The sequence below is a fragment of the Ambystoma mexicanum genome, chromosome 1q (genome assembly GCF_040938575.1).
Source record: "Ambystoma mexicanum isolate Mex_15411 chromosome 1q, UKY_AmexF1_1, whole genome shotgun sequence".
Classification (NCBI taxonomy): domain Eukaryota; kingdom Metazoa; phylum Chordata; class Amphibia; order Caudata; family Ambystomatidae; genus Ambystoma; species Ambystoma mexicanum.
In genome coordinates, this window is record NC_090922.1 from 1,506,982,989 (window position 1) to 1,507,005,838 (window position 22,850).

At 47.3% G+C, this 22,850-nt stretch overlaps 1 protein-coding gene across 1 annotated transcript in view; it reads right to left on the reverse strand.

Moving 5' to 3' along the window:
* Positions 1-22,850, reverse strand: part of KDM4A (lysine demethylase 4A) — a 1,237,605-nt gene that overhangs the window by 488,404 nt on the left and 726,351 nt on the right. Inside the window, exon 14 of the mRNA XM_069642410.1 lies at positions 7,574-7,755. Within this exon, the coding sequence (XP_069498511.1) occupies positions 7,574-7,755 (182 nt within the window). The remainder of the gene's footprint in view (positions 1-7,573; positions 7,756-22,850) is intronic.

Here is a 22,850-nt window from a genome sequence, read left to right on the forward strand (position 1 = left end):
CCGTCATATTCTCCTCCCCGGCTAGATGAACTGCCGTTAAGGAGATTCCTTCTTGAATTGCCCAATACCAGAGCCGCATTGCCTCTGTGCACAGAGTTAGTGAAATGTTTTCCTCTGACAGATGGCAGAAAAGCCTTCAGCGCTAGTCTGATTGCTTTCAGCTCTAAAAGGTTGATGTATAGTTTGGACTCCGATGGAGACCAACAAACGCTTATTGTCAGATCTTTGGCATGAGCTCCCCACCCCATGAGTGAGGCGTCCGTCACTACTGCAATCTCCGGCCATGGTTGCCAAAAATGTTCTCCTTTTAGGATGTTCTCTGTGCAAGTTCACCACAGAAGATCCTGCCGAACCTTGTCGGAATCTGAAGGAGATCCGTCATTTGACCTGAGAACTGGGACTGTTGAGTTTTTAGAGCCCATTGAAGGGATCTCATCCCCAGGCGTGCTTCTGGTACTAGGAAAATGCAGGATGCCATGAGGCCAAGCAACCTCAAGAAGTCGTAGGCCTGGAAATTTTGGGCATTTTGGAATTTGGAAACCATCTGAAGAATGTCTTGAGCCCTCGACTTCGGAGGCAAGCTCTTTCCCAAGGATGTGTCCAATACAGCCCCTATGTACTGAGGCTGTTGGATAGGTGTCATTTGTGACTTCTCGAAATTGAGGGAGAAGCCCAGTCTGTGGAGGAAGTGACAGGTGACTTTCAGATGATCCAGGGCTTGTTCGGCAGAACGTGCCCTGATCAACCAATCGTCCATGTAGGGATAGATGTGAATCCCCCCCCTCTCCTGAGGTGCGCTGCCACCACTCCACCACTACCATTAACTTGGTGAAGACCCTCAGGGCGGAGGTCAACCCGAATGGCAGGACTCGTAACTGATAGTACGAGTCGCCAACTACGAACCTCAGGTATTTTCTGTGCTTGAGAGTGTTAGGCAGATTCCTGGGCAGTGCCCTTAGGGACCACTACACAAGATTAAGACTACAGGTGGTAGTACAATCTCACCTTTGGTACAAGCCCGTACTACACAGAGTGGTAGCAGAAGCGGAGCAGCCAGGCTTATCTCAAGAGCAAATGAGCAGTAGTGGAGATTACACAAAGGACTACAATCACTGTGACTCAAGCAAACACTGACGCAAGGTTTCTGGTTAAAAAGTATAAGTACATTTATTTCTGTTCACAAAACACTTCACTTCTATTAAATTAAAACCACACTTCAAAAACACTACACACCACCAATTCCCCTTGTGCAGAACAATTCAAGTTAAGTACCTTTGGATTTGACAGACCGGTGTTGTGAAACAAAGACGTTACCGGGGGTTATCACACGATCACCTTTTGACAGTAATGACACGGTCTTACGAAAGAGAAGCGTACCCGCGAGCAGAAATGTTACCGTAGTCAAACACACTTATCACATGAATTAACACAAGAGAGTTGGGGATAAAAATCATAGGCAATACTTTTGTCAAGGCAGATAGAATCGAGAGACACTTTGTAAAACGTAGATAAAAGTCAATAGGCCTGCGCCAGTGTCAATGGGACAGAGGTCCTGTTGTCGAAGATCACAGGGTTAGAACAGTTCACGTTTCGAGATTGCCAGGAGTACTTAGATATTGTCAAAAGGTGAAGCAAAAGTTATAAGAGGGAAGGAAGATAAGGACAAGCCTTTGGTGAGGAGAAAGGGGTTCACCCTAGTTCCTCGAAGTCGGACACAGTACCTTATTCGTATGAAGAAGATATGGTGCCACAGCAGTTGTTCCTGGTAGTTCCTGCAGACTCAGTGTTCCTGACGCTTCAGTCGTGGGGACAAGAAAGAGGACGTCTGGAGCGATCTGCACTACCCACTGAAGCCAGCAGCAACAAAAGCAACGGTGAATAAAAGGTGCGCTCATTTAAAACAGGAGAGTCTCTTTTTGATTGATTGATTGATATTTTATTTCTATCGCGCTCGTACACAAGTTTTTCAGAGCGCGACAAGCCAAGGAAGGGGAACAGGGGAGAACAAAACAGCGATCTTACTAGGCCCAGTGACATTGAGAACGCGCAAGTGCATGGGAGAGGGGGGAGGGGAAAAGTGCATGGAAAGGGGGGAGAAGTGGAAAGTGCGAAGCCGAGGAGAAACAGATGAATAACAATAAATAAAAAAGGGGGAGCGAAGGCAGAAGAAAAGAGGAAGGTCTTGAGGTGCTTCCGGAACCGGAGATGGTTCTCCTCAAGTTTTAGAGTGGCAGAGAGGCTGTTCCAGAGGGAGGCCCCAGCCGAAGACAGATCTACCTTCAGCTCGTTTCTTTGAAAAACGACGGACCCTGAGGGTGTTGGAGGTAGAGGAGCGAAGAGCTTGAGAGGGGAGGTATTTGTGGAGGGATAGCTGAAGGTATTTTGGACCAAGTCCCCAGAAAGCCTTGTGGACAATGCAGAGGGTTTTGAATTAAATCCTTGCATCCACTGGGAGCCAGTGGAGAGATTTCAGAGCTGGAGAGATACGATCCCAAGGCTTGAGGCCAAGGACAAGTCTCGCAGTCCTGTTCTGGATTAGTTGCAGAGGGCGGAGAGTAGAGGCAGGTAGATTTAGAAAGAGGCTGTTACAATAGTCCAAGCTAGAGAGAATCAGAGCTTGGGATACCATGAGTAGGTGCAGTGGAGGTTCTTAGCCTCGCAGGCAGGGGTAGGAGAAGGGCCAAGGGAGGCCGGCAAGAGAGTGAGGGGAAAGGATGGTGAAGGTGTGCCGATGAGGAGGATCTCCGTCTTGCTGGCATTCAGACAAAGGCCATTGGCGGCACACCAATCTTGAATGGTAGTTAGGCAATCAGAGATGGGAGAGGAGGTGGCAGAGGACAGCCTGAAAATGAGTTTAGTGTCGTCAGCCTAGCACTGGAAATTTGAGCAGAAATTGGCAATGCAGTGGGCGAGAGAGATGGTATGGTTGACCGTGTCGAAGTCAGAAGAGAGATCGAGGAGGATGAGGACAGAGGGAATGTTAGAGTCAAGGTTGGAGAGCAGATCTTCACGGATGTTCAGGAGAGCAGTTTCTGTGCTTCTGGCAGCTCTGAAGCCAGACTGGTGGTCATGGAGACAGCCAACACAATTGGAATGAAGGTTAAGCTGAGAGATGGCCAACTTTTCCAGGAGTTTGCCAAGAAAGGGAGTAATGGAAATTGGGCGATAGTTAGCTGGACAAGAAGGATCAGCTGTGGGTTTCTTGAGAAGAGAATGCACAAAGGAGAGCTTCAGAGGGGAGGGGAAGGATCCAGAGGCAAAGGAGTGGTTGCAAAAATTAGCAAGTGCTGGAGCAAGGGTGTCAATGTGGTCCTTGATGGTTTTAGAGGAACAGGGATGAATCTGTTTTGAACAGGCTTTCATAGATCGGACTTGTCTAGCGACCTTGTCAGCCTCTTCAGATGGCTATCCGGACAAGTACAGCTGTGTGCAGCGATTGACCAAGAAGAGGATCCTCTGCCTGTGGAAGGTGAGCTGGTTGATCCCACCGGGCTCAATTGAAGAAGACTCCGGAATGGATCTTCTCTTGGCGTTGAAGGGTAGATAGCTCAGGACTGCAGCAGGGCTTCACCAGGACTCGGGAGTAGCAGCAGCCGTCGTCTTCTTCGGTTTTTTGCAGTTCCAGTGGCGACTCTGACTTCCACTTCAAGAGTCCTGCCTTTTATGCCAAAATCCACTATTCACACAGCCTGGCTGTCAATCACTCAGCAGGGGGGTTGTCCGGCCCGGACAACCATTTCAGCCAATTAAGACAAAGTGTGACTTGGGTCTCCAAGGAGACCCTGTGCAGGGGGTGAATACACCCCTCCCTCACACTCAGCCCACCTAGACACCCAGACGCCAAAGGAGGGCTTCTGGCCAGAAGCCCGCCAAAGGTCGGTGAACAAAGAAGGCACACCTGGTTTGCCACGCAAAGTAAAACACAAGAAGGACTTTAACAAAAAGAAATGGTGATAAAACCCAACCCGAGCCGAAATAAAAAGATTTTGGTCAAGCGGGTGTAAGTTCGAGGCTAATATAATAGCCTAAAACAGTACCACGTTTATATAGTATAATCGCGGTAAAAAAGTTAAGGTAGATACCACGGCCACCAGCCAAGTCTTAGTGTTAAGAGAGCAAAATAAAGCTCAGAGAGGCACAGACAAAAGGATAGGAACTAACCCTTTCCAATACTCCATGTAAGATGGGGTGTACTGGTCTATAGTTTTACCTGACTACATAAAGTAAATGGCAACTTTACTGGTTTCTGGGGGACAGTAGTCAGCCCCAGAAAAATGGAGTCAGAGGGAAGTCTCAAAGACAACCCTTTGTCACTGCACGGAAGGTGCTGTGTAACACACACAAAAGTGGGGCTCGTGGAGTGGTGTAGCTCCAGAGTCCAAGATCACACAAACAGTAGAAATACACATGGCATAACACATGTAAGAGTGGGAAAAAAGGCTCACACTCTTACCAGGTGGAAAAAATAAACCCCAGAAATCCAGGAAAGCTGCTGAGGGACTCACTAGGTAAGGGAAATTAGCCATAAATGAGAATTCTCCCTAACAGAGATGGATTGGCACATGAAAATAAGCATCCTGGAGGTCCAATAACACCAACCAATCCTGAAGTTGAAGGGCCTGAAGGATTTGAGAAAGAGTGACCATCTTGAACTTGTCCTTCCTGAGGAGCATCTTAAGTCCAAGATGGGTCTCAGTCCGCCGTCCTTTTTGGGAATAAAAAATATGTGGAGTACCATCCCGTGTTCCTCTCCGCTACAGGTAATGGTTCTATAGCAGCTTTCTGCAGCAGGGTTAAAACTTCCTGCTGTAGGAGCAGGTCTGGAAACTTCAAAGTGTGTCTCCCTGGTGGATTGCTTTGAGGTTGCGTTAGAAAAGGGAGGCAGTAACCTTGGGCTATTATTTCTAGAGCCCAAACATCTAAAGTAATGGCTCACCATTCTTGCAGATGCTGCGACAGCCTTCCTCCCACAGGTGTCTTGTGATGCAAGTCCTCAAAGTGGTTTTGTGGGGGTTGCTGCGGCCGCTGATGTTAAAGAGGCTGCAGCTGGGGCTGGCTTTGCACATTTTCCTCGCCCACCACGAGTGGCTTTCTTCTGGCCTCTTTGACTGGCCATTCCTCTCACCTTTCCATATGAGGAGTAGTAACGATAGCATCGTCCCCTCCAAGATTTTCCTGATGCACGAAAAGGCTGAGGTTGCCTAATAGCAGCTCCTAAAGATTTTGCAGCCGCTTTTGAGGTCTGTAACCTCTTAAGGCTCTCGTCAGCCTTGTTGTCAAAAAGGTGAGACCCGTCAAAGGGCATGTTCAAAAGACGGTTTTGCACATCTGGATCGAAACCCGACTTTCGCAACCACGCAAATCTGTGCATTACCGTGCTAGTGGCCATGGACCTGCTCACACTATCTGCAGTGTCCAATCCAGACTGAAGGAATTCCTGCATGGCCTCCTTTCCATCTCTAACAATGGCTAGGAATCCTTCCCTTTCTTCCCCTTCTGGTATGTGCTCCGCCGCCATTGCAATGCACTCCCAAAGAGTGTACGAAAACTTTGCCAATGCACATGTGGAGGGATGGAAGGGTACGCCCCTTTATTTGAAGCTGTGGCTGCCTGGGCCACCAGACTCGGGAGCAGGGTGTTTGGACAGATAGCCGGGGTCGCTACTGGAAGGGCGGTATTTTGAAGTGAGGGACTTATTCACAGGACGAATGGAGTCTGGAGTCTCCCAATTTTTGGCCAACCTATTTTGTAAGGCTACATGAAAGGATCTTCGGTGGGGCCATGATCCAATATATCAGTCAGATCATCCTGGATGAACTGAGTTGGTGGTCTATCCCATCCTAAATAATCGACCACCTTTGTCATCAGCTGTCTGTATGAGGGACTGGCATGTTCCCCTGGATCTGGCCTGCCAAAATCTGTCTCAGGTGAAGTATCAATTCCACTTGCATTATGCAAGGTTCCCACCAGATCTCTCATTCTGCTTTCCTCAGAAATCAGGCATTCTGGGACATTCGGGTGGCCATACTCTAGGAACATACCCAGTCTCCTCCTCATACCTCTCTTGTTCTTCAAAAATTGAATTTAAGGATTTAAAATATTCTTTCCTTGGTAGCGGTTTATACATTTTTTCTGGAGGAGGTGTTGCAGTAGAGACTGAAGCTTTACAGTCTTTGCAGCTTTTTCCTTTGCTGCTATTGTGACACTTTCTGGCTGAATTGGAGCCTTTGAAACATTCGGCACTGAGGGTTTCGGGGTCGACAAGGGTGTAGATGAAATAGTAGTCGACGGAACTGGCTTCGAGGGCGTCGAGGCGCTCTTCGAAGCTCGCCCTTCCAGGTGTGTCGGGTTCCAGACAGCGTCGGTGACCTCGAGCGGCCGACTCGACTTGAGCGATCTTTTTCGCTCTGGGTCCTGGAGGGTTCCCGAACTTTTCTCCTTCGATCACACAGGCTCAAGGGCGCGCGAGTGTTTGAACGGTAATGCTCCCAGCCGGCTTCCGAGGAAGGCGCGGATCAAGGCTTAGCCTTTTCAAAAACCTCCACCATTTTAATTCTTAATGCTTCCCATTCTTCGGAGGAAGAATGTTTTGTGGGGCATTTCATTCTCTTAGGGGATTCGTCCGAGGACGAGGTGGAAGGGGACCAGTGGCGTCTTTTTTTGTACTTTTTCGTCGAAAACGAAGAGTGGTGTGAACCACTTCGGGACCTGGACCAATGCTTTTGCCTTTCGCGTCGAGGAGATTTCTCCTCATGGGACCTCAACTCGACGCTTGAGGCTTTTCGGTTGGGTTTTCGACCTACCTGTAGATTTCCCTTCCTCTCTCGCAAAGCCTTCGCTGTCAATGCCTGACACTTCATACAGGCCTCCATGTCGTGGCCTTCACCGAGGCACCACAGACATTCTCGGTGCGGATCCGTGATGGACATTTTGGAACCGCAGGATTTACACTTTTTGAACCCCGAACGCGGCGTAGTCGGGGTCGACGACAAAGACATCTTGCATATTTCTTCAGAATAACTGCATCACAGAACTACTCCAGGCGCGCCGAGATGCCGAAGCAATACGCACTGCAGAAAAACGGAACTGAGGCCAACAGGCGCCGGGCGTGCTACTTGTATACCCAATGACGTCAACCTCGACGGAGGCCTTCGAGGGACTTTGACTCGACGACATCGACGCACTGCGCCCTCTGGCGAGAAATTTTCTAAGCTAAAGCTGGATGGAATACATCTAAGATGAGGAATACATTGGAGGACACAATCCATTCTAAATACAGTTTTAAGTGAAAGTGAAAATGTTTTTTCTTTTACCAAGGTTTCCCAACCGGATGACAGGGGATATTCATGAGCATGTGAGTCCATGCCAGACCCCATGCTGGAGAAAGAGAGAATCCCCAACAGCAGCATTTATATAGCTTTAGCTACTGGAAAGTGTAGAATAATTTGTAGATAGACAAGTGTGAGCCAAAGAGCAGCAGCACCGTGGGCAGAAAGCAGTGGCCATGTGCCAGAAGCAGTGGCATGGTGCATAGCAATCAAGAGAAATCATTGCACAGATAAGTAGAAATTACCTGCTGGAAAGTCTGGAAGAGCATGCACACAGAGCAATAGGGTGGCAGTCTGGCCATGGCCTTGTTATACTCCTTTTCGGCTTGGAAATTGGGAGGACGGTTTTGCCAGAGCTGAGTAAGGGGTTTAGCCCAAGCCTCAGTTTCTTCAGGCTCCTCTTCGATCGGCAGCTGCTCTGGCATCTCTGAAAAGGAATACCAAAGAGTGTTCAACAGAACAGACTAGCAAATTGAAGAAGCAAATGCAGTAACCCACAATATTGGAAAAAGTACACGTTCAATTTGCTCTCAAGAGCAACATACACACATCTATTGTAAATACACCAAGTCACTGGTGTGCAAAGTCACTATTTATTTAATACGCATATAGCAATAGCTTTGCATATACAACATGTAAATATACAAACATATAAACAGTAAAAGATGCATCAAATTGCACAATACAATTTTTAAAAACAAATTGGTAAAATGTGACTTATAAAATAGTATTGTTACTCAAGAGAAACTCAATCTTATAATAATAAAATCACATCATAGGGCCTCATTACAACCCTGCCAGTCCGGTAGCTTCGTTGCTACTGGACCGGCATAGTACAAGTTTGCAGGCCGGAGGACCTCCCGTCCGCCAGATCTGTCCTGGTGGGCGGGACGGCACGTGCTCGCAGACTTTGACGGTAGCACCGGCACCATTATAGATGGTGCCGGTTCCACCGTCCTCCCCATTTCCATCGAGTCCAATGGGACTAGAATGGGGAGTTCCATTTCCAACACCTGGCTTTAGGGACCGCCGGAGCTTAATGTCCTGGTGATTCCCCAATGCCAGGCACCGGAAGAAATGCATATCTCCGGCGGCAGCCTGTCGATTTACCGGCAGGGCCTGCCAGAGTTATAATGAGGCCAATATTATCCAACATCATCATGATTTCAGCACACTTCCACTACAATTTGACAAGATAAAAAATCTAATTAATATCACAGCCTTTAAAGAACTCAGACCAAATCATAGCTAAGTCATCTATTTTGATCATGTTATTATATGCTTTCAGATATTTCCAGCTTAACTTTGTTAGACTTTCACATTCCAATAGTAAGTGTTCCAGTCTCTCTATACAATCTCCACCACACAGCCTACATAAGCGTCTGCTGCGCTGAATTCCCAACCGGGCACCCAGGGTCATTAAGGCAAAACTTACATTGAATTTCAGCCTTAAATTGTGTTAGGCAATATTGTATGCATTATCCTTTGGGTGCACTACAATAACTCTGACCTCCTGGCAATAGAAACCCAAACTTTGGTATAAGTCTGCACTACACAGGTTGGTAGTGTGTGGAGCAGCCAGACTTATCTCAAGAGGGGTCAATGTGAGCTGTAGGGGAGTTACACAGAGATTAACAGTGACAAGTAGTAAAATCAACTCTTACACACAAGGTTTCTTGATACAACAATTATTAATTATCAGTCAGTTGGAATAAGCCTTCTCCAGAAAGGAGCAATATAAAACACCACACAAATATACTTCAAACATACACAGTAGAGTCCCCCGACTGAGGCACAGGAACAGTGGTATCAGCAGAGCCGCACAGGAACAGTGGAATCAGCAGAGCCGCACAGGAACAGTGGAATCAGCAGAGCCGCACAGGAACAGTGGAATCAGCAGAGCCGCACAGGAACAGGAGTCCTCTACTGCATTATTTCTTCATTTTAAAGGTACTGTAAAAAGTCTGAGAGAACTTACCGCTCACTGTAGAGTTGCTTGCATCTTCTACCCCTCACAATTTTAATCAGCTTAGGGGCCTACGCTTGATTCTTCTTTTCTTCAAAGATTTCTAAAACATTGTGCAAAGACTTTCTACTTCCCTACAAAGAAGTGCTTCAGCTACATAGACTTTTGCCTATTGACTTTGGCTTAGCCTCTTCCACTAAATGGCTCTTATTGGGGGATCTGAAAGTATGTGCCTGCTTAAGAATATTTGTGGTTTCTTGTATTTTCTAAATAATCTTTTCCTTTCACTTACTACTATATGATCCTAAATGCAATAGTGATTTATTAATTTCCCCAGCACCCTACCAATTGAAATCACCTGTGTGTAGGTCGTGTCTGTGGGCCATCCCAAAAGGGTATTTACTGATTTAGAGATATTAGAGTGTATATTTCATGATTTGTATTTGAGTGTTACTATTATATTGCACCCTTCTGAAGAAGGCTTATTGTAACTGATACATACATTCATAATTGTTTATTCAAGAAACCTTGAGTGTAAGAGTTTATTTGAATACTTGTAACTGTAAATCTCTAACTCCACTACAGCTCACATTGACCCCTCTTGAGATAAGCCTGGCTGCTCAACATTCTACCAAAACTGTGTAGTAGAAACTTATACCAAAGGTTGGTTTTGCTTACACCTGTAGTCCTAGTTGGTTGTAGTGTTCCCAGAGGGTACTGCATACAAACCTTGCCTAACACTGGTGGCAGGCGGTGATGATATATTGTAGAGTTGTTACAATAGGAATTTGCTTAACTTTTGTTCAACTAAAAACATTCACAAGGCTAAGCTCCACTAGAAAAGCAATTGTAACATGCCAGATATGGATAACTTCAGGCAGGAAGCCCTGGTCATTCTAACAGTAGAACAACAAAGAAATGTGTAAAGTCAGGAATCTCCCTGTTAAAGGAAAGAAAAATGAACTCATTGCAAGATTGTTGAATAATCAAAGTCTGGGTAGTAGGCCTGTCACACCTACTATCCCAGGAAATGGGGAAAATGATAATGAGGATGATAATTGAGTGTCTAACTCTAATATTGTTGAAGAGTCAGAAGAGTCTCAGGAAAAAAGCCCCTCTTTACCTCAACAGGCCCCTTTGCCTCAACCTTTAGCCACAGGGACCCCACAAGGTCCATCACTGAGTCCAGAAGTTGTGTCTATTGAAAAAATGAGACTTGAGTTAGAGTTCAAAAGATTACAGATCCAAGCTGAAACCAAACATCAGGACATACAATTAAGGGAAATGGAAATGCAACATGCTCTAGAAATGAAGAAATTGTCTCTTGAAAATGTTTCTATCCCAGAGTCTTCTAGATCTTCCAATCCTAAGAGACCTCACATGCCTAAAGAAGCAGTGAGTATGTATGATGTGAAACTTGATATTTTGGATTGGTTGGGTGCTTTTGAATAGAACTATGGGATTCAGGGTTTCACAGGGAATTAGTTGATTCCTTGGCTTTTGTCCCCCAGGTTGCAACTGATGCTGTAATGGAGGTGGGGAACTTGAAAGATTGGAGTATGAAAGCTTTGATACCTAGATTTTGGGAAAACTCCTTCCCAGTACCTTAAGAGGTTTAGGACCCTAAAAAAGACTGATGGTACCCCTTGGGCTACTTGGGTGTGTGAGTGGTTGGGTTAAGGGTTATAGAGTAAACTCTTTTGAAGGAATGAGAAGAACTAGTTACTTACCAACTTGTAACATTCTTTCAACTGGATGTTCCTACAACATATTCCTCATCTTAGATATTCTTGTCCAGCTTCGGAAAAGTTTTCTCACCAGGGGGCGCCGTGTGTGATGGCATTGATGTCCCTCGAAAGCCTCCGTCGAGGGTGACGTCATCAGGTATACAAGTAGCTTGCGCGGCGCCCGTTGGACTCAGTTGTTTTTCCCCCTCATGTTCGTCTTGATAGTCAGTGTAGGCCGACAGGGTTCGGCCTTGCAAGAGTTGAAGTAGTGACAACATTGGAAATTCTACAGAGGGGTAGGATGGGAGGGCGATGAGGAATACATTGGAGGACCATCCAGTCGTAAGAATGATACCAGTTGGTAAGTAACTTGTTCTTCAAATGGATTGTGCCCTCCAACGTATTCCTCATCTTAGATAGACTCCCAAAGCAGTGTGAGAATTTGGAGGAGGGAGTAGAAATTCTTTTTTCTTTCTTTTTTTTTTACAGTGCTGAATATAGTACTGCCTTACCAAAGGCAAGTTCCTTAGAGTGGGAAGCGTCTAAACTAACATTTTGTGAAAGTATGTATTGAGGATGAGAGTGTTGACCTCTGTACGGAGAACCTGACCCTTCCTTTGTGAGAGAAGATTCTCTCTCTGAGGGACACGAATTGGAGGACCGATGGATATGTCTAGACGGTCCGGGTACCACATTCTCCTGGCCCAACCTGGGGCAATTAGGATCATGCGGTTTCCGAAACGTCTTAACCTCCTGATGACTTGCGGAATGACAGGGATCGGAGGGGATGCATATAGCAGTGGGAATTCCCAATCCACCACGAACGCGTCCCCTAGAGCTCCTCGGAGGAAATTCCCTTCAGCAATACCTTTCGCATTTTCGGTTGATCCTGGTTGCAAACAGGTCTACTTGAGGGGTTCCCCAAAGGGCAAAGTTCTCTTGAAGGACTTCCTAAGATAGTTCCCACTCGTGGGAGACTGTGCTCTGCCTGCTCAGAGCGTCCGCTGTCGTGTTTTTCTCCCTGGCTAGGTGAAATGCCGATAAGGAGATTTCCTCTTGAATTGCACAGAGGCAGTGACCCTAGACCCCCTCTTTTGTTGAGGTAGTGCATGGCCACAGTGTTGTCCATCATTATCAGGACATTCTTCACCCGACCGAGGGCAGACAGGCCTTCAGCGCTAGTCTGATTGCCCTCAGCTCTAAAAGGTTGATGTGTAGTTTGTAATCTGATGGATACCAACGTCCGCTGACTGTCAGATCGTTGGCATGGGCTCCCCACCCCATGAGTGAGGTGTCCGTCACTACTGTAATCTCCGGCCATGGTTGCCAAAAATGTTCTTCTTTCAGAATATTGTTCTCGCAGGTCCATCACAGAAGGTCTTGTTGAACCCTGCTTGGAACATGAAGTAGATCTGTCATCTTTCCTGAGAATTGGTACCATTGATTCTTTAAAGCCCATTGAAGGGATCTCATTCTCAGGTGAGCCGCTGGCACTAGGAAGATGCAGGATGCCATGAGGCAAAGCCACCTCAAGAAGTCGCAGGCCAGAAGATTTTGGGCACTCTGAAATTTGGAGACCATCTGAAGAATGTCTTGAGCCCTCGTTTGGGGAGGTGAGCTCTTTCCCCAAAGATTTATCTATTACCGCTCCGATGTACTGGAGCTGCTGAGAAGGTGTCATCTGTGACTTCTTGAAACTGAGGGAGAAGCCCAGCCTGTGAAGGGAGTAGCAGGGAACTTTTAGATGATTCAGGGCTTGTTCAGGAGAAGGCGCCCTGATCACCCAATCGTCCAGGTAGGGGTAGACATGGATCCCCCCCTCTCCTGAGATACGCTGCCACTAGCACCATCAGTTTGGTGAAAACCCTCGGGCAGAGGTCAACCCGAATGGTAGGACTCGAAACTGATAGTGCGACCCGCCAACAGCGAACCTCAGGTATTTTCTGTGCTTGATATGTATTGCCACATGAAAATAAATGTTCAGAAGGTCCAATGACACCAACCAATCCTGAAGTTGAAGGGCCTGAAGGATCTGAGAAAGAGTGACCATCTTGAACTTGTCCTTCCTGAGGAACTTGTTCGAGCATCTCAAGTCTAAGATGGGTCTCAGTCCTCCATCCTTTTTGGGGATCAACGAATATGGAGAGTACCAACCCTTGTTCCTCTCCGCCACAGGCACAGGCTCTATAGCGCCTTTCTGTAGCTGGGTTAAAATCTCCTGCTGTAGGAGCGGATCTGAAAACTTCAAAGAGAGTCTCCCCGGTGGATTGTTGTGAGGCTGCGTTAAGAATGGAAGGCAGTAACCTTGGGCTACTGTATCCAGAACCCAAGCTTCTGAAGTAATGGCTCGCCATACTTGCAGATGCTGAGAGAGTCTGCCCCCCACCAGTGTTACATGATGCAAGCCCTCAAAGAGGCTTTGGGTCGGATCCTGCAGCTGCTGATGGCAAGGAAGCTGCCGCTGGAGCTGGCTTAGCACTTTTACCCCGTCCACCACGAGGGATTTTTCTTTGGCCTTTTTGACTGGCCATTCCTCTCGCCTTTCCAAATGGGGAGTAGTAACGATAGGATCGTCCCCTCCAAGATTGTCCTGATGAACGAAAAGGCTGAGGTTGCCCGATAGCGGCTCCCAAAGATTTGGCAGCCGCTTTTGAGGTTGCAGACCTCAAGGCTATAGTCAAGACTTCCTGCCAAAAAGGTAAGACCCATCAAAAGGCATGCTTAGGAGACAGGACTGTACATGTGGCGCAAAACCAGACTTCCGCAACACCTGCACATAACTCTTGCTAGTAGCCATGGACCTGCTGACGTGTCTGCAGTGTCCAAAAAAGATTGAAGGGATTCTTGCATGGCTTCCTTTCCATCTCTAACGATTGCTAGGAATCCCTCCCTTTCCTCCGCCTCTGGTATATGCTCCGCCGCCATGGAGATGCACTTCCAGAGAGTGTACGAGAATTTCACCAAGGCACATGTGGAGTTTGCCGATTTTAAGGCCATACTCCCTGCTGAAAATACCTTGCGTGCCCACCCAACCACACGCTTGTCTTCCCTATCTGGAGGGATAGTAAGGTACGCTACTTTGCTGGCTGAAGCGGTGGCTGCCTGGACCACCAGACTCTCGAGAGTGGGGTGTTTGGACAGATAGGCAGGGTCACTACTGGAAGGGTGCTGTTTTGTTGTAAGTGACTTATTCACAGGAGAAATACAGTCTGGGGTCTCCCAATTTTTGGCCACCCTATTTTACAAGGCCAAGTGAAAAGGTAAAATTGGATTGGCAGAGATCTTCGTGGAGGTGCAGTCTGGCAGAGAACTCTTTCTTCTAGCTTGTGAAGCTAGTCGTTTTTCTGCATCAATTGAAGGCAAAGGAGGGCTTATAAACCCATTCCAGCCGCGTAGCGGCCGCGGAGAGCTGCGTGGAGGTGCAGTCCGACAGGATGCCAGCCCGGCCCGCCCCGACTAAAAATAAAGCCATTCTGACTAAACAGGATGAGAATGCTCTTGCTCCCTTGCACCCCATATCCAAGTCCGAGACAATGAAACAGTGCGTTCCACCAGAAGACTCCCAGGAAGAAGTGGGACGCTTACTGCGAAGCGGACGTTACACAGTGAAAGATCCGTCTGAATGATCGGAAAACATCTTCAACTCATTCAAACCCTTGTTCTCCCCCACCCCCTCCCTCTTTGTCTCATCAGAAAGTACCAAGTACAACCCTGAAAAGACCCAATTCCCCGGAATCTTCTGGCATCAATTTGAAATGAACAGACATGCCGACATTAAAGTACCCCCCTCCCCAATTCCCCCCCCTGCGGTCCCCTCACAGACACCACCTACCTCTGGACGAGGTTCCGGCATGCAGAACGCTGAGCCCTGCAGGCTCTCCTGAATGCCAAGCACAGGCCTGCCTCGGCGGTGTGGCGTGCTCGGAAGGGAGCCCCTCCTCTCCAGCTCGGCTTGCGTGCCTGGAGGCTTGGAAGACCATCGGAGGGGTGGCCGTGCGCGCCGAGAGGAGGTAGGGAGAGCGGGGACAGCTTGGTGTGGCCGCTGGAGAGCCCTCAGCCTTCGCGGTGACGGAGGTGGGGACGGGGGTGGAGGAGCCCCGTCGGGAGGGAGGGCTCGAACGGTGGTGCGAAGATTCACAGGCACCCCCCTCGGGAGGAAACGTTGCAAATATCGAGGGCGTGGCCTGTGGACTGTTTTCGGCAGGCCGGCCGGAAGAGCATTTAGGAAACTGCGCTCATGCCCTCTCGGATTAGAGGAGGGCGGTGATCTCATCGTGGGTTGTCCCTAAGGACATAAACAAAACTAAAACCCCAGAAAAAGCCTTTTTGCACCAACACTTGTCTCCATTAAAATCCGGCAAAGCAAAAGTACCTAAATCCTCCCTGAACTTTACTCAGAAAATAAAGGGAATGGAAATGGCACATTTGCCATAAAATTCACACTCAACAATTGATATTGAGATCCACCCAGTAACAGCAAGGGCGGAACTACCGAGCCCGCATTTAAACCTATCAGAGTTTGGAGTTAACAACCTCCTCAACACAACAATAATTAACTCTGGGGACTCTGAAGACCCGGACACAGATGATCTCAATATACTGAGAGAACACAACTGGGCAAAAGAGTGGTTTGACTCGGTACCTGACAAGTGGTTAGAAGAGCCTAACTTGAGCGAACCGAAAAAAACTCAAAATCATTTACCCCCTGGGTCAATAACAGAAAAGAACACCTTTGCATTTAAACCATATAAAACCCTTGAAACCCAAAGTCCATTAAGCCATGCACAGATAAAAACCATCTCAACGATTGCATCAACACCAAAGCAAAGAATGGTAAACGAAGATCCAATCCAGAAAACAAAAACTAACGTTGAAAACGTAACGTCCCAAAGAAGTGAGGCGCTCCAAGAAGAACTAGGAGACAACTCAATTGAGCTATTGAACATCAGCGTCTATTCGATAGAAAACTCTGTCAGAAATTCCATGCCCTGTAGCAAAAAAAAAGGAAGGTGTCATTCAGGGAAGAAGATTTATCAAAGCAAATCCGGAGGCAGAACGGACCGGATCATACACCAATGCCTCAACAAAAACCATCAAAAAACTAATGAAAAATGCAATAAAAGACTGTGGATTAGTCAAGAAAGGAGCACACTCTGGGCATTACACAGTGGGCATTACTTACTGAGTCCTAGAAGTGGGTCAACTAGGAGTCCTCATGATCCAAGGCGCAACGAAAGAACGCCCCATAGGGAGAGAAAATAGAGAATATTACGCAAACGACAAGAAAACTAAAGAAGATCCCAACTTTCACAATGACAGAAGACATCGTACCTTTACCAAAAGTGATAACCTTGAAGCAAAATCGTCTGATAATAACAATAGATCCCACCAAAGAACTCCCAGCGTGCCCTCATCTTTTACCCAAACAAAAGCATCAGCGCTAGTCACTCATAAAAGTAAATCAACGAGAACACTGAAACTGGAAAAAAAAGAAGGCTCAAGAGAGACAAACATATTAAACAGAAGAGCCACGTTGAGGTTGTTCGACAAAATTATGAATGAAGACCGTATTCATACCACCGATATAAAGGTGGTCGGATTCGCCCATAACCAACGAACTGACAGCATTTTTTGCAGATTACATCACACTAGGTAAATAACCTTCTGCTCATGGCAGCTGGGGAACTTCAGAAGAGGGGCTATTCACTTTGTGAAACAACGGCCGAAGAAAGAGGACTCGACTCAATTGATACAGAGAAAATAGAGAGAGACAGAAACAACGCGAACCGGGACCAGCGGGGGAAGACCCAAATAACTCGTCACAAGTTCAATGAATCAGACACGAGAAAAACCAAAGAAAATTCGAACCCCAGGAAATGAAGACAAAGCCAGAGAGGTGGACAAACATCTGTCTCGAAAACCAGTTGGTCCGACTTACTCGCATACTGACAAAGGGATGAAGATAAAAATTCTAACTCTGTCATTGTCAATAAAAGGACAACAAAAAGTTAATGAGAAAGAAACAAAAAGGTGGGCATGGATCCCTTCCGCGCTTGCTCGTTACACAAGAAACTAGCAACCAAATGGAGCAGTCATAAGCTCCAAAAAAGAACCAACACCTGGTAAAACGACTCCACAAAAACTCACTATTGGGTCATGGAACACGCGAGGACACACCCACCTAACACTGGCTGGAGAGATCAATATAGGTCTATTTAAACTTTTGAGCCTCCAAGAGACATGGCTCCAATTACCTCCTAGCATAGACGGTTTCGAGATTCATCTCTGCCCAGCACATTAAGGAACTAAGGGCCGCTCAACATCGGGCCTCCTAACAGCAGTGCTTATAGGTGGTAGCCTGCGAATAAGTAGAATCTTGGTGTCATCTTCTTCAGTACAAGCAATAATCCTAGAATGGGATAAACACATTCGGCCACCAGTGAGTACAAAGTGCGACCTTATACTACTAAACGTTTATTGGAATCCAGCGGTGAGCTCTACTAAAGATTTCATAAACAAGGTCGAAACAATTCGAACAGAAACGACAACCAACCTCAACGTGGACCACACTTTGATATGTGGAGATTTAAATGCCATCTGTCTGGGCCCAGAAGGTAGAACCATAGCGACCTCAGTCCAAACTATCTACAGCCTACAAGCGAAAAAAAGAGGTTGCGTCTGGTCAGAACTAATGGACTCTTGCGGCCTGCATAATCTTAATTCCCTGGATAAAGTCATCCCGCCAGTTGCGACTTGGGAAATTGCAGGCCACAAAAGCACAATTGATTACATCTCCGCTTCTACGGAACTGTACTCATTAACGGAATCATTTGAGGTTATACAAACTACTAGAAGTGACCACAACCTACTTACAGCAACATGGTCCTCATTCAAAGAGATGCCTCTATCAATGCCATACCGGCTGCAAACAAATGCCCAAGGAAATCGCCTAAAGCTAACAACAGATTCGATCTGTCTCACACAACGATTTATAACCAAAAGACGGGTCCACAGACCAAAGTCTATCATATTTGGACTATCGGCCACTTGGTCCCCTACTTACAGCCTAGATCTCAGAGAAAAACTCAAGTGCACCAACACCTCCATAATTTCAACGAGGAATTGAGGGCGAGAAAAACAATCCAAAGACAAGGCTCAAGACGAGCTAAAACGAACCTGTCGGAGGAAAACAGCCCTCACTCTGTAGCAAAAAAAAGGCTATAAATCATGGTTAAAAATCATCGACGGATGACACGATGCAGAAACTATGTTAAAAGCAGTCTGCAGAAGATCCACTAAAGACTTTTGGTCGCTAGTCAAGATCTCAATAACGCCAACAGACGCGATCATCTCAAATAGTGTTAGCGAGGAGAAGTGGTTGCAACATTATACTAACCTATTTGATGAACCTATTTCTGGAGAACCCGAAGTGACAAACACTGTCGAGTGCGACTGGACAATCACTTTCGACAAACCTGCTATCATGAAAAAGATAAAGAACTTAAAGAATTCAAAAGCACAGGGCCCTGATGGAATCTCGGACGTCCAACTAAAACAGGATCCAGAAATCTGGGCTGAACTGATAACAACGATCTTCATTAGATGTCTTGAAAAAAGATCTGTCCCGGAAACCTGGAAAACAGCCAATATTGTCCCAATCTTCAAAAAGGGACTGATGAGTGAACCAAAAAATTACAGACCGATAGCTTTACTGGACATAATAGGGAAGCTATTTGCTTCACTGATCCTGGACGAATTTCAAGATTTTCAGAAAAAAGTAAAAACAGCTGACCCGTTTCAAACTGGTTTAGAAAAGAACCTGGGTACATCAATCAACATCATGATGGCAAGAGCGCTGGAAAGCCAACTAACACCATTGATAGCTTCCATAGATTTGGTCCAAGCGTTTGACCAGGTAAATAGAAAAAGACTGTGGAACAAACTGGAAATATCAAATTGCCCACCTTCATCATCGCACCTATTAGAGCATTACACAGCGAAACTTCAATGAGAGTGCGACTAAACGCGGCCGGCCAGCTGTCAAAACCAATAGAGACAGCAAGAAGATTCAAGCAAGGCTGGCCCCTGGCACCTACACTATACAAAGCGTATATGGCAGACATAGTGGATTCAGAAAACGACACCCGTTCTTCCCGCCTACAATAGGGGAATCCAAGGTGACAAGGCTCCTCTAGGCCGATGACATAATTTTGCTGGATCAAACGGCCGTTGGCCTTCAGTGCCAGTTAGCTAGCCTTCCATCATATCTAAAAAGAAATGACTTGGACATCAATACAAATAAAACAAAGATTATGATCATCGAAAAATCAAAGACAAGATCAAAAAGACATCACTGGTTCATAAATTCCGAAAAATTGGAAACGGTAAAGCTTCACATACTTAGGGGTGAAAATCTGCCGCAGCAAAATCGAAATTTCAATGCAGGAACATCTCTTCGCAATGACAAAAACTCTTGCAGCCCAAGCCTTGTTGCTGGAAAGAAAGTACAGCAAATTCTCGCTTCTTCCAGTAATAAACTTTTTCAAGACAAAAGTTACGCCCGCAATAATTTACGGAGCAGAGGCCATGCCACAACTTCCATCGACACTATGGAGTAGACTTGAGGGCCTATTTTGGCGCAAAGTACTAAATCTGCCAAACTCGACTCCTATTGCGGTGATCGGTCTATCATCGATGAAATATGTGGTCGAGAGAAACAGCCTTCTATTTTTGGGGAAAACATTAAGAACGCCTCGTCTTCACATTCTAAACATCATCTACAAGGAGATGACAAGTGAAAAGACCCAAATGATGACCGTGTGGTATAAAAATCAACTCGAACTGGCGGAAAAGGTTGGCTGTTCACAATGGGACATCGAACAAATTCCGGATAAAATCAAGGACAGACTGAAAACCCAGGATTGGATCGAAAAAACTCGACAAAGCAAGCGAGTATACATCCTCGTCACACCTGACATTTAACACTCAAAGTGGACGAGGTGGGATTCAAGATGGCCGCCGGCTGTGGAGGTCGCGTATGAGTCAGCCCGTATACAATAAATAACATAAATAGAGTCTCCCCGAGCGAATTAGCTCGGAAAGTCAGCCGGAGGCACAGGAGCGCAGTTGGCGTCGGAACAGGGGGAAGGCGCCCTGATAAGTCCTGCATGATAAGCGCCACAGCGCAGAGAAGGGAGTGCCCCTCCCCCATCGTACGCGGGTCGGGAGGCACGGCCAAGCATAGAGACGGAGACAGGCCGCGGAGGACGTCCCGGGAGGAGCGGCCAGGAAGCAGAGACTGAGAGGCAGCCACACTGATTCTCGTGAGGGAAGCGAGGAGACTGAGCTGCCAGCGCAGGAATCGGAGCGCAGTCCGGGGTCATACCGAGTGACCGCGCGCCACAGAAGGCGAGGGCTTGAGTCCCCATCCCAGAAAAGAAGTGACACAGGGAACCCGCCGGTGCTTTGAGACATCCCGCGGGGCCGGGGGAGTGAGAGAACGAGGGGAAACGAGGACACAGTGTTCCCCAGAGCAACAGTGCGAAGCAACACAGCATCACCGGTGGAGAGCACAACTTAAGGTGAGGGGGCTGGGGAGGCACATATGGCCGCATACGATCACAGACTATGTTCAAGGGATCGGGGAGCGCCCCCCCTTCCCCTCCAAGTCTGCAGCAGCGTGGCCCATGAGAGAGCATACGTGAGGAGCTTCTCTCCTCGCACAACAAGCCACATTATAAGTCCAGTATCCCAGAGCCCATTCAGGCGCATTTGGAGGGAAGAGGACCGCCTGCGCTGGGGGGACAACTCCCTCACATCACCCCCCACCCAAGGAGATATTCAAAGCCACTCACGGCCCAACATAGGCAGGGACAAGGCAAAGGGGAAAGGGGAAAGGGGGCGCAGGTCACAGTCGACTAGACAGGACTCTAACCTGCTACATATGTGGTCTGCAGATGCCACAGCTAACTCTAGGGACAGACCAGAGGAGGAATCTACAGCGGACAACGCTCCTTCCGTCCAGAGCAACAGACCACTCACAAAGGATGATATGCAAACATGGTTTAGGAACTTGCAGGACAAATTTATGGCCACTGTACAGGACCAATTCGCCTCAATGAGAAATGAACTGAAACATGTAGTCCAGGAATTGAAAACTGATGTGGCCAAACTGTAAGAATGTTAGGCAGAAACCCGTGCAGTTCCCTCAGGGACCACTGCAAAAGATTTAGGACTACAGGTGTTTGGCAGTAAGCCCACTTGGTAGCAGTCTGTACCACACAGATTCACTTGGTAGCTGTGGCTGAGCAGTCAGACTTCCCTCAAGAAGAGTTAGGCAGTATACAGAGTATTCGAGTTGGGGGGAGATCTCTCTCCGCAGCAGAGGCCTCCCTCTGGAACAGCCTTCCTGCCTCCCTGAAACTTGAGGAGAACCATCTCCAGTTCCGGAAGCACCTCAAAACCTTCCTCTTTGCTTCTGCTTTCTCTCCCCCTCTCTCCTGCTAAATCACTGAAACTGTACTGAATCAGCAACTAGGCCACTCACCAATCTCGGTCCTTGGCCCAGCCACTCTCACCTGCACTGCCTTCCTGGCAACCCCTGCACTGCGGGACTGTCTCTGTATCCCTACAGCCCCCCTTCCCAGCACTTGTCTGCACTTATCTTGCACTTGCCACCAGCTGGCCCTTTTTATCTTGTTCGTTACTAACCCTGTACTGCACTTTCCCCTCTCCCTTTCCCTTTCCCCCTCGCACTTTTCCCATCCCCCATACCCATGCACTTGCGCGATCTGAATGACACCTGGCCTAGTAGGATCGTTGTCTGTCTCCCCTTGTTCCCCCTTCCCTGCCTCGTCGCGCCTTGAAACACTTGTGTATATAGGCGCGTTACAAATGCCATATCATATCATATATCATTTACAATAGGTCAAGAGAACACAATAGAACAAGTAAACACTGACCAGGGCTTGGTGTAAAAGAGATATAATTATATATTTAAAACCACATCTAGAAAAACACACAGGCACTAATAGTAAGCAATCCAAAAACACGGTCACTAAAAGATATACACTCCCTTAAAAGAATATTAGACAAGTCTACAAAGCCCCCACTTATTTTCAGACAGCGGTGAGCGCTTAACGTAGATGGCACTCTAATAATTCGTTTTAAAAAGGGAGAGAAAAGCAGAGAATAAATTGAAACATCCCAACACTTTTTCACGAACACAACAAGAGAGGAAGGCAAAGTAACACCGTGAGTTTTAGAGTCAGTAGGCCGGATCCGCTTTAAGAGGATCGAAACGAAACGTGTCCAAGGTCACACGGTTGCAGTGCACAAAAGTCTTGCAAAGATTAAAAAGAGATGGACCAAAGAAAGAGAACAGTTAGAGGGTCAAGGCGGCCAGCCCAGTCCAGAAGGTTAAGGGGTTATTATTACCTTGTAGCAATCTTTAGAAAGGGAGGCCTGGCGGACACGGTACCTTAAAGTGGTGAGAATACTCCAGCAGGGGCAGTTGTTCCTTGCAGCGGATGCAAGTCGGTGCTTCGTCCGGGGGAAGAGAAGATCTTGTCGGGGAGGAAGACAGGAGTCCGTTGCACTGCCAGGGAAGAAACCAGCAGCGGAGTTTCTCAGGTACAAGGGGCGGTCCGTGGATTCGCGGTCCAGTGGTAAGTGGCTATCCGGTTGCCGGGGTGCTTGGCACGGGCAATTCGACCACAAACCGGTCTGGGGTGCGAAGAGAAGAAGGTAAACTGGTTGTGCCCACCAGTCAGGGGAAGAAGCCTCTCCAGCCGGGAGATCTTCTCTGTCGTCGGGAAGGGGCGAGTCGGT